Below are 18463 nucleotides of genomic sequence, written 5' to 3' on the forward strand. Positions count from 1 at the left end.
TATCGATGTGCAAAGACTGATATGGAGACCAGACAACAGAGCAGTATTCCATCACGGGACGTACCAAAGTCTTGTAGAGGATTATAAGTGTGAGAGGGTTCCTGATGTCCTTTGTTGTTCGAAAAATGAAGCCAAGAAGTGATGAAGCTCTTTTTACTATTTGGCTGATATTGCATTTTACAGAAGAAAGGGTCATGCTAAAATTACTAAAATTTGAATTCCTGGATATATACACTTTTTTAGTCTAATCACGGCCACCTTTAAGTAAGAGGTGGCCGTGGTCTAATACGATACTATATAGGAGTGTTTGGTCCTTTAAAATTAAAGTCCTAATTAAAGTCCTTTGGAATACTTACCCTGATTTTTTCGTAGTAAAAATCTCATCAGAGCTCAGATAGCATCAAAATCAAATGGCAAATCTCGACTATTACATTAAAACTTCATGGTACAAATTTTAGTGTTGCCAAAAGAGTGTCAGTTCCACTGATCCAGCTGTTTAGTCCTTTAGTCAGTGTAGTGTTTACATTTGATTTTTTGGTTATGATGATGCAGCGGGCGGTTGTAAAGTGTTTATTGGGTGTGTTTCCTATCAAGCTATTATTTTAAGTCAAATTGTAATTGAAAAATTTAATTTTCTCCGAAACAGTGTTTGTAATTGTTAAATTTAGGTTATTTTTCTAAAAAAACACATGGAATTTACTTAATCCAAAGTCATGTGACCAGTGACCATCTAACTTACATTATTTGTGTTTTCTGGCTTCTTGTACTTTACTTATTTTTTAAACCTAGAAAAATGTACATTAAAAGTCGCTTCCTTTACTGTAAATCTTAATCAAGTTAAATTATTCGTGACCAAAATTTAGAATACTGTAAATGTTTAGCCCTATGAACCATAAAAGTTGTTTCTATACATAATGTAAGCCTGAAGCACTAACTGTGTTTCTTAGTGGGGTTTCAAAAACATGAAGAAATGTACAAGGAAGACTTGTTTATGCTATTTTAATTTAGTATGGGGTACAATATTTGGTGAGTAACTGATATCAACCCAGCCTGCTAACTATTTAAGTTAACTGGCCTATGATAATATCGATTGAATGATCGATTCGATTAGACCTAGTAAACCTTCATTAGATTTTTTCATCATCAGCAAGTTTGGTTAGTTAGGTTAGGCTATGCAAGTTTCATTAGTAATGTTGATAGTTTAAGTTAAAATATTGATTATTAATTGATATTTTCAATCAATATTAGGCCTAGTATATCCCAGTTAAGAAACTGTAGCCTACCAAATCCAAATTTTAAATTGCCAATTCCTCATTAATTAGTCCTAAAGCTTCTGTAGGCCAGTAAGTTAAGGCCTAGGGTCTATTGTCAATTACAATCATTTAAACACATTATTCAGTGATACACTAAGTTACCTCTTCAGGGGAGCGGGCCGCTAGGAGTCAGGAGAGAACTGTACATGTACAGTAAGCATATGCACAGCAAATTAAAGATCCTTACTAGTAGAATACAATGCCTCAAATTTGAACTCAAAACGGACAACTGAGACAAAAGTGGCCACCTGTTGAATGATATCTTGAACCATTTTGAATGTTTGAACGGCCGCCATTTTTTATTAGGCCTACAGTAGACTCCCTCTTATCCGGACTCCTCGGGATCAAGGCCAGTCCAGATAAAGTTTTTTCCGGTTAAACCGACGTCCCCAAAAACTAGTTAAAACGGACCGTTTAAATGCTATAGTATTTTACTTAAATTTAGAAGAGCATTGTATTTAGACAAGTGATCACTGGTCTCAAATATTTCCCACCAGAACAGTCGTTTCAGTACCGCCCACTTCCTGCCGATCTAGTCCGGTTAAACCGATGTGCTGATAAAAATTGTCTGGTTAAAGAGATGTCATTTCCGCCGAATGTAGTCTGGTTAAACCGATGTCCGGTTAAAAGGTGTGTGGATAAGAGGGAGTCTACTATAATTTGTTCTTTGAGCTCAAATGTGTGGCATTATATTCTACTAAGTAAGACCTTTAATTTGATGAGCATATTGACCTATGCATGCGTTTATGGTTTTCTTCCAATTTCTAATGGGGCAGCGGGCTGAAGAGGTGGCGTATAATAGCAATGCAAATTCAATGCGTCTTTTGTCATTTTTGCCTCAGTTGTCCATTTGAGATTGGGTTTGTGGCATTGTATTTTACTTAGAAAGATCTTTAGGCTAATTTGATGTGCATATCAACCTATGCTTACATTTAAGATTTTCTTTTGATTCCCAAGTTAGCGGGACGTATCCCTGAAGAGGTAGCGCAACTTTGAATAATCTGTTAAAATTTTCTTAATGCCCAGTAACTGTGTACCAAGTTTTGAAGCTCTATCTTTTATGAAATATTTAACCAACCTTTGATTTTTTTCCCACACTGTAGGGCCTATATAGCCTGCATGTGTGTGTCTAGCTCTATAACTTCAGCAAAAATGATCGGATTTTGATGACATTTGGTATGGTAATATGGTTAATATTACACCTCCATTTATCCAAACGAGTTCACGAACCAGCGTGATTGGACTATGGGAACGGGTCTTGTTTGGGGGGTTCGAGTTGTTGTGGCCAAAAATGGATTTTTCCCATTTTTGACAACAAAATGTTTCAATTTCTTTCCATAAACTATTTTGTAAAGCTTAAAAACAAATATAGCCTAATTCAGTATATTGAAGCGGTGTTATGCTCTTAATAGCTAAGGAGAACATATTCAAAAACTGTAGGCCTAAATTTAAAATTTCCATGTCATTCTAAAGGAGAATAAGGTGGGAAATACAAACTGTTTCTCACAAACGTAGAGGAAAGAGAGCAAAATTATATTATTTATACCTGACGCCAAGCACATTAGCAGGCCTATTCTAATAATTGTATAGGACTACTGTAAACAGCTCTGTTTAACATACCTATTATGAGATTTCTTGCCAGTTTTTTAAAAAGTGGTAGATAAGACATATGAAAGGAAAGTGGCCATTTTCGATTCCTGACAACAGAAGTCTGAAGTATTTTTAAAAAGTATTACTCATAGTCTTGTATAAATTGTGCAATATTCTATTATTAGTGATTTGTGGGTTGCAATCTTCCAGCGTAGGAACAGTTGTCAGGATAAACTTGGGGAGTGAATACTGACAGCAAATCTATATTTCTCATATAGTGTTGCACGAAAAGCAATACCTTCCTACCTACCTAACTATACTTGTGATTACCATGTAACCTTATTGATCCTATGTTACAATAAGGTCTACCTGAGTCGCCTCAGTGTTCAATTAGGTTGTTCTTTGCAGTATGGCCTCAGACTTCTTCTACCCCAACATGGGTGGAGTTGAGGAACACGTGTTCAACTTATCTCAATGTCTACTGCAGAGAGGACACAAAGTCATCGTTCTCACTCACGCTTACGGCAACCGAGTCGGCATTCGATACATGACCAATGGCTTGAAGGTTGGTTAACATGAAATTCTACGTCCATTTCTTACTTTGGCATTTTATTACATTCTCTAACATTTCATAATAGCTGTTTTTTTTTGTATAATTTTGTTTGTTTGCCTTATTGTTATTTTATCCTCAGCTTAAATTCTGCCAGGGCAAAGCTAATTAGTAGGCTATAATAAACGGTATCGATCAGAAAACTGTCATATTATTTTCCTACCATTGGCTTGTCAACAACCTTTATCATGGGCAAACGGTGGGAGTACTGTAACTTCAATGTTTTACGGAGAAAATGACAAAAGTTACAATTCACCTTTTGAACCGTAATTGTTAAAGAAACTGGAGTTGTACTATCTTTTTTAGAATTATAAGTAGGCTACCGTAATATAGGCCTACTATTTAAATTTGAATCATTGATTTTTCAGTTATGAGTTTTTTTTTTTAATCACCATTTAAAATCAAAATTTCAAAAAAAGAAAAACTGGGAGATTACCATAGATTAGTTAACACACCAAATTTCATCGAAACCTGACAAGTGTGGTCTGTAGTTCGTTACACATTCATACAGACGGACACACACAGACATAAATTAAAAAACCACTTTTTGGGTTCAGGGGCACCCAAAACGGATATATTCACCTAAAATAGAAACTCAAAACTTACGACAAGAACAATACTTTCTCCATAATAGCATAAAGGAAGAAAGAAAAAAAGCACTTTTTGATGGGTTTTGAGAACATGTTTTTGACAGTCTAGGGCTTACATATCGTTGCATGCAAGACGAAGGGCGTTAGTACGTGTATACGATATTAATATTTACATCCTTCGTCTTATTGATATGTACATGAAAATAGAATGGTTATTAATTGAAGTTTTAATTGCTCTAACCGCCTACCCTTACATATCAGATCCATAGAAAAACGTTCCCAGTTTGTGTTGACTTGAAAGAGAAGAGCTGGTGGTCTGGACTAGTGTGTGTATGTTTACTACTTTTATGGTGTTCAAATTCTGTAGTAAATTTATTGGAATCTAAAATTATTATTCATCCAGTTTGAAAATTAATAATAGGCCCTACCGTATCTGTTAATGGTTGGTTGGTTAAGTTTTTATGCATCAATTGTTGTAGCTATTTTAGCTATACAAATGCCCAAGAAAACCGCTAAGCCTTTTTTATAAATCATAAAATATGTAGGAAACTAATTGTATTTTAATTTTAATTTTGTAATATTTTTAACTTATGACGTACACTTAAGTAAAAAATCAATGTAGACTTGTGTACTATGGAGATTTACTAGTTAGAATGTCTTCATCCTAACAATAGGCCTACTATAATCATAGTTTTTATTCTATTGGTCCATGTTTTATGATTTAAACTTCCAATTATTTAGACTTAATACATTAGTTTCAAACCCACTAAACAACGGTTGTGCAAGATAGAAAACTTGTTGATTGATTTCAATTTATCATATCAGAATGATATTGTTATCACAAAGGCCAACAAACTGGCGATGATTAAATCTCCCCTTTTGTCACATTGTGTTTCCTTGAAGCACTTTTCTACTCGGCATAATTCTATTTTCAGTTATACTCCTAGTTCTTGTAATATGTACCAAATTCATACATGGCCATTACTTTTTTATTTGGTATTTCCATTTCCAGTTATTTTCCTGTTCCTATAATTTGTAACAAACTCATATAGGGTCATTAATTTTTTTATACTCGTTTCCATTTCCAATTCCCTGTTACTATAATTTTGTACAAATTCACACAAGGTCATTATTTTTCTTTGGTGTTTTCATGTCCAGTTATTTCCCTGTTCATATCATTTGTAACAAACTCATACAGGCTAGGGTCATTTATTTTTGTATACTCGGTATTCCATTTCCAATTCCCTGTTACTATAATTTTTAACAAATTCACATAAGGTCATTATTTTTCTTTGGTGTTTTCATGTCCAGTTATTTTCCTGTTCATATAATTTGTAACAAACTCATATAGGCTAGGGTCATTTATTTTTGTATACTCGGTATTCCATTTCCAATTCCCTGTTACTATAATTTTTAACAAATTCACACAAGGTCATTACTTTTCTTTGGTATTTTAATTTTCATTTATTTTCCTGTTCTTATAATTTGTAACAAACACATAAAGGTCTACAACAAATAGGCTACACCAAGGCCACACTAAAGAAACAGGCCGTAATGCTCGTCAAGCATGACGTCACGATAGAAGACGGCAATGACGTAATGTTTGCCCTTTGTGATCAGCTGCTTGTTTAAATCTTTCCTTGGGAAATAAATAAATAAATACCTACGTCATTGCCGTCTTCTATCGTGACGTCATGCTTGACGAGCATTATGGCCTGTTTTTTTAGTGTAGCCTTGGCTACACACTGCATCTTAATCCCTTCATTACATAATATGTATTGGGGGAGGTAAATTTGCTTTCAACAGAGTATAATTCTGATATGAGTCTTTCAAGCTTAATAAACAACAGATATCAGTCTTCCTCAATGCCAGCGGTGTAAATATTGTGAGTGACTTTCTTTTAAATCAATTAAATAAAATGAGGTTCTGTGATTTGTTTTATGGTTTCAAAGTGTATTATCTAAAGCCCGCTATACACATAAAATACGGCTTGTTTATTTGATGTGAGCCAAAGAGACCGTGTGTATATAAAAGTTTGGCCAAACAATGTGAGTTCAAGGCAGAAATTTGAAATCGTGGGAACGTTAGTTTAGTTCATCAAATGAGCTCTTTTGACAGTTCTAACTGTAAGCCGAATTGAACAAAACAGTTCTTAGGTTAAAACATCTGTTGGTTTCAGGTTTACTATCTACCCATAAAGACGTTTTACAACCAGTGCGTGTTGCCTACGATGATTTGCTCATTGCCTCTCATCAGATATGTGTTCATCAGAGAACAGATCACTCACGTACATGGTCACTCTGCGTTTTCAGCACTCGCCCACGAGGCCATGATCATTGGCAGGCTTTTGGGATTAAAGGTGAGTGGTACAATGCCCCATGATGAATTTTTCTATAGTGTTTTTTGTATTTGTGTTTTAGAAAAGATAAAAAACTACGATTCCTGTCAAACTTTTTAGGACTCCTTGTCCTAAGCTTGTTGTAACTTGTTGCTAAGGTTGTTGCTTGTATTAAGCAGCACACACCAGTTTTACATCTAGATAAGTATTCTTTGTATATTTCATCAAAAATTTCTATTGACCTTTTTTTCTATTGTAAAATTTTACCCACCCAGCAACAGTGGGCAGTTATTGTAGTTGTGGTGAATTTAGGAAATCAAATAGATTGACTATTTCGTCATTTGCAATGACTAAGAGGCGCTAATACATACACTTATTATTGTCATACCTACTTATTTGTCAATTTATTTGTTAGTTAAAAGTTTTAAAAATGCATGCAATCTACAGTACATGAAATAACAAGGAAGCAGCTTAAAATAAACTGTGTGCAGTTATCTTTATAGAAAAGTCTTACTAACGGTGTGACTTCCATATAGGGAAATACGCTAAAAACTATCAGGTTACAACAAGTCATTTATGGAAACACTCCTGTATACCAGTATACTTCTGTATTTCCTGTTTCCTGGTATACTCCTGTATTTCCTGTATACCAGTATAGTTCTGTATTTCCTGGATACCAGTATAGTTCTTTATTTCCTGTATAACGGTATACTCCTGTATTTCCTGTTTCCTGGTATACTCCTGTATTTCCTGTATACCGGTACAGGATTAGGCAAATGTCTGGATACTCCCTCATTTTGATTCCATCCCTTATGAAAACTAAACTCTGTACATCTTTTATATGACATTGAAGCACACTTTTTGGTCAGTATCACAATTTTGTCCAAAACCGCAAAATGGGGTAAATTGGAGCTCAACTAACTGTAAGTAAAAGTTGTGTGTAATGTATAAAATGTTTGTAAATGTAATAATGTATTTCAAATCTAGTTACTATGTAATTTAAAGTCAATTTGGTTAGATATTTTAATATTTTATTTTATTTTGAAATTTCAGACAGTTTTCACAGACCATTCCCTGTTTGGTTTTGCCGACACTTCCGCCATCATAACCAACAAGTTTTTGGAACTCTCGCTGGCAGACTGTGATCACTGCATTTGCGTCTCTCATACTGGGTAATTAGTCTAATATCATTTCCTTTACTTTTTTATTAAAAATTATTAAATGTAATTTCTAAATCCAACGAAAATGAAATAAAACAGCATTAAATAGCCTATAAATTACTGGGTTTTAAATTTCGACTGTATAACTGTACTTAATTCATTTGAAGAGAGAGCAAGCTGGTCTAGTGGTAGCGTGGGGCTTCGGTCCGCAGGTCCTTGGTTCAAATTCTGCCAGTCACTAATGGATTTTATCTAAGTGAAGTCTAGGCCTGAAGTAATGTGAAATACTATATATTCTAGAAGAAACTATTTTGATTAATTAAAAAATGAACTGTTTAGTTGATACATATATGCTCATGATTAAATGCCTCATTTATTTATTCATACTATAAACAAGTATCTTTATATTATATTTTCCCACTAAAATAAACTATGTATCGTAAATTTTGGTTTTAGTTCCTTGACTAACAGAATAAATAATAATTTGTCCTTTTTTATTTAGTAAAGAAAACACAGTTCTCCGAGCCAGAGTGAGTCACAAAAAAGTGTCTGTCATTCCCAACGCAGTCGACACTGTTGCCTTCACTCCCGACCCAACGAGGAGAAAAACTGACAGAGGTTCGATTTAATTAGTTTACAAATTTAATTAGTTAATACCGAAACCATAGCATGGTTATATTCCATTAGCCATTATTTGCACAAGTAGAGTGTGTGGGAGGAATGGTATTGCTTTTATTTTCACTTCTGAATCCTAAAAAAATTTCAGTATAGATTATTGTCCTACTAAACCTGTATACAGTATAGAGAGCAGACACTTGGTAAGGACATCCAGCTAACACTCTTTAGAAAACTTACCAAATGTTATCTGTATTCATGAGGGTTAAATGTCTGTATTTTTGGACCACTGGAACAAAAGGTTGACTTTAAAAATATATTTCACAAGCAGTAAATAGTAGTCACAAAAACTTAAGGCCCTTGTAGACGGGGCCAGATCTGGCGGCCATAAGTGGACGGCACTAGTTTTAGCGGCCAGTACGCTTGCACACGAGGTTAATAGTTGCTTTCAAAATATTTTCACACAGTGACCGCCAGTGTGATGTAGATCCTGGGGGACATTGTTGTTGTTTTGAAATAAATATGGAGAGTGATAGTGAATTTGATGAGGCTTTTGATGAAGTGGTGGGTGAATGTGTTTTAGCTGTTAGTGAGGAGTTATAATAATAATTATTAAAACTATGTTAGATTGTAGAATATGGATGGACTGATTATAACTCGTTCCCCACGCACAGGCTTCGCCTATGTGAGGAAGTTCCATTACTATTTAGAACACGGTTTTGTTACTTTTGTTTTTCATTGAATAAATGATGTTTGATTTGATTTGAGTTGAAAACAATTTTAAACAAACATAGAGTGTGGGTAAAAGACTGGGTCAAGCCGTTGAGAAACCCTTGGAGCTTCATCAACATTGTTTCATGAACTGTCAGTGGAAGATCCTTTAGAGTACAAGAGACAATTGAGAATGACTGTTGAACAATATTTAACTGGCTTTTGAGCTCAGTAGAGCCAAATACAGTATTGCTAAGAGAGACACAATTATGAGAAATGCAATAACTGCCAGGCAAAAATTAGAAGTTACGCTACATTATTTAGCAAGTGGCGATAGCTTTACTATACTACTACTAGTATAGCATACTACTTTCTCTTTTCGCTTTGTTGGAGATCGTCATGGCGTACATTCCACAGCAGTTCATAATTTTTAAACGTTTCTAAAAATGTTTGAATATTATCTGGCCCCCACTTAATTGTGTTATTTTTTCTCTTCCTCAACGGTTTTCTGAGTCGCTATCTTTGGTTGGTTTCGAATTCGACATGTTAATTCACAAACGTCAGCACAGCACAGAAATTACTTTTGGTCTAATCACAAACAATGATCTACACAGCTTCTAAGTCCTCACACTGTGACTGAAAAAGCTCAACTGGCGGCCACGGCACTTTGAGAACCGGCCAATAATGGCTGCCAGTAGGTCACATGACCTGTTAGTTTCCGCTTCACTGGCCACAAAACTCGAACCAGTTTGACTTTATTGGCCGCCACTAGCTACTTGCCGTAAAAAGGCGCCAGTACCCCTATACATGAGGCCAGTAGCACAATTATTCGTGGCGGCCAGTACTGGCCACTTACAGTGGACGCCACTACTGGGCCCGTCTACAAGGGCCTTTAGTTGGAGGTATTGAAACTCCAGTAATTATGTGTGACAGATTATTTAATGACAGAGCCACTATTTGCATGAATATTTTTAAGTACTATAAAACATCTAAAGTAGTAATTTAAAGGACATTTTACCAATACTACAAATCATTAAAACATTGTATGCGGCCGTTCCCGATCGGGTACGTTGCTCGGTACCCGTAGGGTGCGTCCGTACCTGATAGGGAACGCTCGGCAAGCCTTTCGTATATCTTCCAGGCAGACTTATATCACGTTAATGTGTAGTGTGTGACTTGCTTTTTGTTGTGGTGTAGGTTGGTAGAAAATTTCTCCATAAAATCCCTGTCCTGCAAGCTTAAAAGTCAACTGGTCCAGTCTTTCTCCCTCCAATTGGCAATATAATGGGACCGGCTAGGTTCCAAGCAGTGCTGCTATCTGTGGGTGTTTTAGCAAACTACGCTGACTCTCGTCGTAAAGCAGGACACCATCAAACGTTATTTGCTATTCGTCAAACCGAAATTTGAAAGTCAATCATCTGGTTATCGGGTTTGTTACTGCAAGCTGCGCCGCACTGGGGCTACGCCTACCATTTGAAGGGCTGCAGCGAACATGTTAAAACTGCCATAATAGCTCGCGCCCTTTTGTAATGTGCTGTAATTTAGAGAAATAGAACTTGAATGAATCATATTCATGAGGAATTGTTGTTAGTTTCACCTAAAGTGTACTTTAAAGACTTATATTTTAACCTCACATTTGACAAAACTGTGATTCCAGTTACCATTGTGATTGTGAGCCGCCTCGTCTACCGCAAGGGGATCGACCTGCTGGCCCAGGTGATGGCGGACGTTTGCGTCAAGTACGACATGGTGAGTGTTGCCAGAGGCTGGTGGGTAGATCCGTAGTCAATATCACTCGACAGTCGTGTCACCTGTGGTCTCACAAGGTTCACTTCTTGGTAGGTGGCGACGGGCCCAAAAGAGGGTTGTTGGAGGAGGTTCGCACCAACCTGGGGTTGGAGGACCGGGTGGAGCTGCTGGGTAGTCTAGAACACTCGCAGGTCAGAGACGTCCTCACTCAGGGACACATCTTCCTCAACACCTCTCTCACGGAGGCCTACTGCATGGCTATAGTGGAGGCGGCGTCTTGCGGGTAAGAATAAGAATAGTGATGTGTCAAAACAGAAGCTCAGATCTCAAAACCACTAACTTTAAACAAATGTTGAGATTTAATTAGCAAGTTTTTAGAGTTAAAAGCTTTGTATGGATTTAATCAATTTATTGAATTTATATTGATGCTACTATGTTAATTATTTAAGTGTTTCATTAGTTTATTCATGTTATGTAAGGTCCAGGAATATAGGTTCTTTTACTTTTGACTGGTTAGTAAACATTGTACGATTGCTTTGAGATTCAGGATTTGATTTTTAAAAGTTTCGGTTTTAAGATTCAAAATTTCTGGTTTTAATCACCACTAGGCCTAGTGGGAATTATAGTCCATCTATTCTAGCCTAGATGAAATAGTCTATTGCTTGTATTTTAAAGGAAAGCTAAATGAACATTATGGAATTTCTGTTTAAGGGGAAGGGATTCTGCTAACTTACCTGATAAAATTAGATCCCACGGCTTTTCTTTCTTAATGAGCGTTCCAGTAAAAATTAATACTGTAACGGGAAAGTCTGGTCAAGCAGGGTTCTACTGAAATCACTTTTAGTTTATTGTTTAGTTTTAAAATTGAATTATACTAAGATATCATTACTGGATGGTAAAAATCTAAAGGTGAGTTTATGTTTCTAAAAAAACAGAACCATACTCAGTTGCACGATGCAAGTCAACTATATATTTAATCACTGGTTATGATAAAATAAATTGAGTGTTGTTTCATGGATAAACTTACAGGCTTTTCAAACACTGCTTATACAATTACGGTTTTTATTTTGATTTTTTTTACTATGGAATAATAAAAATTGTTATTATTGTTGTTTTTTTTTTAAATAGTAGTGCAAGAATGTTTTATTTTCATGTGTTGACAATGTTGTAACGGTGTTTGCAGACTCCAAGTAGTCAGTACGAGGGTGGGAGGGATACCAGAAGTACTTCCACCGGATCTTATCTACCTCACTGAGCCCACTGTCTCTTGTAAGTGTTGACATTTACTTTAGGGTCTGTAACTGGTTGTAGTATTGATATTTCTTTCTTTATAAAGTAGCCTACACTTAAGTTGTATTTTACTTGTGATGTGTCAATACCAAAATTTATCGATTCTTGATACGAATACGGTGCCGATACCTGAAAAATAAATTCTCGTACTGATACCATTTCTTATAGTTCATGAAAATCATGAATATCTACCGTAGCAGTATAGACATCATCATCATCTCCAGTGGTTATGAAAACGTCATCGTCGTCTTGCAAAAACGCGGCAATTGTGGTAAATTTCTGATGTGTGATCTTTTCAGACGGGTATTCAGACCCGGGTGTCGGGTATCTGTATCACAATCGACTTTTGATGATCGATTCTCTATACCGATAGTCCCCGATACCAATGTCAAAGTATTGGTGGTATCGAGAAACGACTCATCCCTATTTTTAACTATGAAAACAAATTCAGTAAACCATAAAGGGACACTGGTTTAGGTTTTTATTATATACTAGCTGTAACCCGCGGGCTTTGCCCCGTTTAACTTCTTAATTTTCAAGATTATCTCGTTCGCATGGCTCAATCACGTCCTGGTTGAAGTTTGTTCGCTACGCTCACTCACCTTTAGGTTGGAGCTCGTTCGCTACGCTCACTCACCTTTAGGTTGGAGCTCGTTCGCTACGCTCACTCACCTTTAGGTTGGAGCTCGTTCGCTGCGCTCACTTGCCTTCAGGTTAGCTTGTTCGCTACGCTAACTTGCCTCCCGGTTGAAGTTCGTTCGCTACGCTCACTCACCTTTTGGTTGCAAATTAGCTGTTGTCATAAATGTAAAATAAATAATAGTGCTGCACCCTGTTGGTAATCCTTGTAGCTTTAATGCTATTGAACATCATAGAACAGCCACTGGGGCGGAGCCCAAAAGGATTTTTGAAATAAGAATATGCCTATATGTTAATCGGGAATGTGAGCTATCATCATGCCAAATTTCAGCCCAATCCGACCAGTATTTTTCGCGTTCACTTGTCACAAACATACATCCAAACTTTCTCATTTATAATATTATAGTAGGCTTTTAGCTGGGTAGTTGAGTAGTTATATTTCTTGCTACCATCAAAAGGGCACCGTTTTGATCCTGCCAATCGCTCCCAATGTCTATCGCTCCTGACTGTCAAACAGTGTTTAAAATGGCATGAAACAGCATAAAAATGGATACCGAAGCTGGATTATTGAAATTATCGGACCATTGGATGCCGGATTAGCGGGCTATTACTATCTATCTATATATTAATAGGCAAGCATGTTTCTTTAAAACCTTTTTTCTCAGCTCGTGTGAATCGTAGGGAAAATCTACGCATACCGTTGGAAAGCTATTTTCCTGTAGGTGTGCAGAATCCCTTTATAAATTTAAATGGGCTCAAAGATAAGCACAAAAAATTAGTTTAAAAATTTGAAAAAATTAACATGGATCTTATGCGTTGCTATGCTGGTTACGAAATAACAACGAAATATAAACAGAAAATCAAAACAAATGGAGGAAACTCCAATCACATGTTTTATTTACAGTGTGGGGTGAAAATAGATAAGTGAGTACATTACATATTTTTGGTCGAGTTTCGACCACTGGACGACCTCTCGTATTCTTTAATATGTACTTAGGTTGGTAAATAACTAACTAACTAACTATACTAACTTTATTAATAGCTTGAGATGTAATTTGATGTCTTTATCTTTAGATGGTTCAGTGGATAACAATTACAAAAATTTTTTGGCTAAGATTAAATTAAGTATGGATGAAATCTTTCCAGTTAAACCTTTTAAAGCAAAAAATAAAAGTAAATCAAAAACTTGGGTTACTTTAGGGATAACAGTGTCATCAATAAACAAAAGAAAATTACATTATGAAGCAAAATTTAGTAATGATCCTAATTTTCTAAGCTATGTAAAAAATTACAAAAAGATATTTCAAAAGATTGTTAAAAAAGCTAAGAAATCTGCAAATGATAGGTATATAATGCAAGCAAAAAATAAGTCCAAAGCCATGTGGAATGTTGTAAAGGAAGAATTAGGTGTAGGTGTTAAAAGTGAAATTGTTAAGCCTCACATTAAACTTAAGGTCAACAATGAAATTATTGATGATGCTGTAGTCGTGGCGGAACTGTTTAATTATCAGTACTCCAACATTGTCAATATACTTAAGCTGCCAAACATGCCACACAGTGCTAATATCAATCCGTATGCTAACAATCCTACAGTTCAGGTGACAAAATTAGGTAATCTTCGTCAAACAAATGAAATTGAAGTAAAAAAAACTATTCTAAGTTTAAAGAACAGTAATGCCTGTGGCTGGGACGGTATACCCATTAAATTATTGAAATGGTCAGCAAATGAAATATCAAACATCTTGGCTACACTAATTAATCAATCTTTTGCAGAAGGTGTTTTTCCCCAACTACTAAAACTCTCAGAAATAGTACCCATTCACAAAAAAGGTTGTTTAAATGAAGTACAGAACTACAGACCGATCTCTTTATTAAGTAATGTTTCAAAGGTTTATGAAAAAATTCTTCACACTAGATTATCTAGCTTTTTAGAAAATAACTACAAGTTTTGCAAGGAACAATTTGGTTTCCGTAAAAATCTAAATACCCAATCAGCTTTAAACAACTTTGTAAATTGCGCTTTGAAGGCCTTGGATGAGTCGCAGTGCACAGCTGGTGTGTTCTGCGACTTATCCAAGGCTTTCGATTGTGTTAATCACAAAATTCTTATCAAAAAACTTACAGCAATTGGTTTTCATGGACAAATAATTGAACTTTTGAAATCTTACTTAAGCGATAGAAAACAAAGAACAGTAATTAAAACCGCCTCTGGGAACAAATACTCTTCTTGGGCAAATAATAACTATGGAGTTCCGCAAGGTTCAATCCTAGGTCCTCTCTTATTCCTCACATATATTAATGATTTACCTTTTCATTTTTCAAGTCAAATCTGTAACTTTACCCTTTATGCAGATGATACAACAGCTCTCATCAGACGAAGTACTGTTAAAATGTTACATGATGATGTCAAAGAAACAATTGGAGAAATAGCAAATTGGTTTTTAAAAAATGGCTTACTTTTGAATGAAGATAAAACTAGTGTTTTAATTTTCAAATTGAGAAATTCAACCACTGGAACAGAAACTACTGCCTCGCCCACAAATGTAGTAAAGTTTTTAGGGATATATTTGGATAGTAAACTACAATGGACAGAACATATTAATTTTCTAAACAAAAAACTCAGTCCAACAAGATTTGCTTTAAGTGTTTTAATTCAGGTTACCTCCTTGGAAGTATGTAAAAATGTTTATTATGCTTATGTGTACTCTATTTTAAGCTATGGTATTACATTATGGGGGACAGCCACAGATGTCCACAAAGTTTTTAAAAAACAAAAGTCAATAATCAGAACTCTTGCAAATTGCCCCAAAAAAACATCATGTAGACAATTGTTTCGAAATTTTAAAATTTTAACTCTAACTTCAATATACGTTTTTGAAATTTTAAAAATGGTTCATGGAAATCCTGGTATGTTTCAAAATTATCTTAGTAATCACTCATATAATACCCGAAGACAAGACATTTTTCAATACCCCACTCATAATTTAAAAAAATATGAAACAAGTCCTCTCTATATGGGGTTAAAAATTTACAATAAAATTCCAAACTCCTTAAAGCAATTAAACTTAGCAAAATTTACAGACAAAATCAAAACAGTTTTAGTAGAAAAAGCATATTACACTCTTGAGGAATTTTTCAACGACTCCTGGTAACAGACACCCAATCTCTCATCAACCTCTCCTAACATAAACAGTTCCACCATGCTGTAGCTTTGTAGGGGTAACTTACTGGCTAAATCCTAGGTTTTTTATATACCTATTTAGATTTACTTATTTATTAGAAACCTTGACAATGTACCTGTCTGTGTATTACATTTGTAATAACTTTAACAGATGTTATGTGCAATAAAGAATTGTCATTTGTCATTTGTCATTTGTCATTTATAAATAACTACTAATAAGTAGTAATAATAGTATATGAGAAATCCAAAACAATTTGGGTTAGTCAGGCATATAATTTTTCTGGATGATTGGTCATGGACATGAAAAATGAGATACAGTATTTTTACTTTTATTAATAATATTTAAGATTATTTTTCATTTACTTTTGTTTGGTTTCATTGTCTCCTATGCTTTTATTTAGCATCCGTGAGTAAATCTTGCGTTCACGGTGGTACTGGTGATTGTCTCCCGTAAGTCTCTAATTTTTTCTGTCCATGACCGATTATCCGAAAAGATTGTGGCAACACTTGTGAGAAGCGGTGACCTGTTGAACTTGACAAACATGTTAATTTTGAATTTCTGTCTTCCTTTTGGTTAATTTAACGTTTTGGATGATTGGACAGTATATTCGAAGCTAGTGTAGCAGGGATATTCATTCATGATGTTATAGCGTTGTTGGAGGGACTGGAAAGGGCGTTGGATGATCTCCGTCATGGCAAGATCGTTGACCCGGAGATCTGTCATCGCAGAGTCTCATCTCTCTACAGCTGGCACAACGTCACACAGCGGACAGAGAGAGTCTACGCTAGTGTTACCAATGAATCTGCCAAGACCATTGGGCAACAACTTAGAAGGTAATATTAACAGTAAATTTTAATTAGAGAGCATTTTGTTGTGCAACAAAGGGTCTATATCCCTTTTGAGTTTTTAGATATGCTTTATGTCACATTTACTATACAGTATGGGAGATAGTTTTGATACGAGAGCCGTCCAGAAAGTAACGGACGTTTCACATCGGCACCGCTTGGGGCAAGGTTATTGCTGCCACCGCAGCATCAGAGCATTCCTACGTTAGTATGCATCCGATGGTGTGCGCAACATATCATTTGTACTTCTCCTGCATTGCAATGTCATTGTCCTGCCAGTTGTGAGGTACAATTTGATTTTTGTTGGCAAAATTCACAATTGAAATTTATTGCCACATTTTTATGTTGTCGTAGTCTTCCAGGAACGTCAGTGGTGCAGAAAGTCTTCAGTTCTTGTGATCATCTGTTGATTTTTTAAATACGGGACAAAATTTCTTCTATCCTACGTTTTTACACCATTTTATCAACCAGATCTATGTAAAATTTGGTGGAAATGTTCCACAAAATACAATTTTTATACGTTTTTTTTGTCTATCTAGGACCAAGTTATTTTTTTTATTTGATTTACTTTATAAAAAATGCAATGGATCAACTAAAACTTGTTTGTTCTGCCATATTGTAGCTACAGAGAGGTGTTTTTTAGTTGGATCCAGTAAGTAGAAAATTGTGACCTCCATGACCTGTGCTTGAGGCATATTATTTTTTATTAGTGTAAATTGTGGTGTACAATTTCCATATTAAGTAGAAATATAACTCAAATATACTCACAAGAAAAAAATTTTAAAGTGCTTCAAGGAATAATTTTATTAAACTTTAAAATTTAACTTATTATTTATTTTTGAACATTGTAGATAATACATTCTTGCTCTTACTTACCAGGCTATCATTGTTTTTCAAAGATAGCTAATTGTAATAAGCCAAAGCAACACTAAATAAACAGGCCATAATGCTAAACTAGCATGACATCTTCATAGACGACGGCAATGACGTAATGTTTGCCGTTTGGGATCATTTTTGTTATCCAAGAAAAGATTAAATCAAGCAGCTGATCACAAACGGCAAACTTTACGTCATTGCCGTCGTCTATGATGACGTAATGTCAGAGGAGCATTATGGCCTGTTTATTCAGCGTTTTTTTTAAATATTTTTATTTTTGTTTCAGCTATATGAGAAGCAACGTTTTACCATTCCTTCTGGTCGTATCTCTTATGTACCTGATACTACAAATACTAGAGTGGTTCGTTCCTAGACAGGTAAGTTATACTTCTCTGTATGTATACAAAACATTTAGTCTCTTATTTTCCTTAGTTTAACTATGCATTTTATAACTTATATTGGAGATATTGGCAACTAATAATGAAATGTATGATTAAATTTACAAGTTCAACAAGGTCAATATATAATAATTTTATTTTATTGACTATTTTAGCAGTCAAAAAAATAAAATTTTTATATATTGGCCTTGTTGAACTTGTAAATTTAATTATACATTTCATTATGCATTTTATGTTTAACGATTCAAAATTTAAAACAAGTACTCAAGTATGCTATCAAATTTTAGATTCGATTTTGTATGTAATGTTTAGGCTTCTTTAGTCTGCTCCTAATTTTTACCTTAATGATTAACTAATTTGTATACTACCTGTTTATAGGGTATAGACATCGCCAGAACGTATACGAAGAAACCAAGAAAGCCAAAAAGCTGACCCTCCTTTTTATACCTTAAGTTTTAAATATTTTCAGTATTACCAGATTATTTTGAAAGTTATCTTGATCTATACCACTGTGTTCCTTGTTATTTTCTTATTTTAATAAAGCTTTGTGGATATTT

At 35.0% G+C, this 18463-nt stretch overlaps 1 protein-coding gene across 1 annotated transcript; it reads left to right on the forward strand.

Moving 5' to 3' along the window:
- The first annotated feature begins 559 nt into the window (after nt 1-559).
- Nucleotides 560-18453, forward strand: LOC128990985 (phosphatidylinositol N-acetylglucosaminyltransferase subunit A-like). The gene is made up of 11 exons (XM_054413675.1): nt 560-1026; nt 3312-3468; nt 6283-6462; nt 7495-7613; nt 8104-8219; nt 10585-10676; nt 10754-10959; nt 11860-11945; nt 16437-16620; nt 17795-17885; nt 18285-18453. The coding sequence occupies exons 1-11, from the start codon at nt 1010-1012 to the stop codon at nt 18336-18338; spliced, it is 1302 nt and encodes a 433-aa protein (XP_054269650.1). The 5' UTR covers nt 560-1009; the 3' UTR covers nt 18339-18453.
- Nucleotides 18454-18463: the final 10 nt, after the last annotated feature.

This window comes from Macrosteles quadrilineatus, unplaced genomic scaffold, assembly GCF_028750875.1.
Source record: "Macrosteles quadrilineatus isolate MER2022 unplaced genomic scaffold, UCM_ALF_1.0 Scaffold_3__2_contigs__length_128488019, whole genome shotgun sequence".
In the NCBI taxonomy this organism is placed as follows: domain Eukaryota; kingdom Metazoa; phylum Arthropoda; class Insecta; order Hemiptera; family Cicadellidae; genus Macrosteles; species Macrosteles quadrilineatus.

Bases quoted from the DNA above. Each gene is read 5' to 3' on its own strand.
- LOC128990985 (XM_054413675.1), top strand. The intron at 8,220-10,584 runs GTTCGATTTAAT...CTGTGATTCCAG, and splicing joins GAGGAGAAAAACTGACAGAG to TTACCATTGTGATTGTGAGC. The intron at 10,960-11,859 runs GTAAGAATAAGA...CGGTGTTTGCAG, and splicing joins GTGGAGGCGGCGTCTTGCGG to ACTCCAAGTAGTCAGTACGA.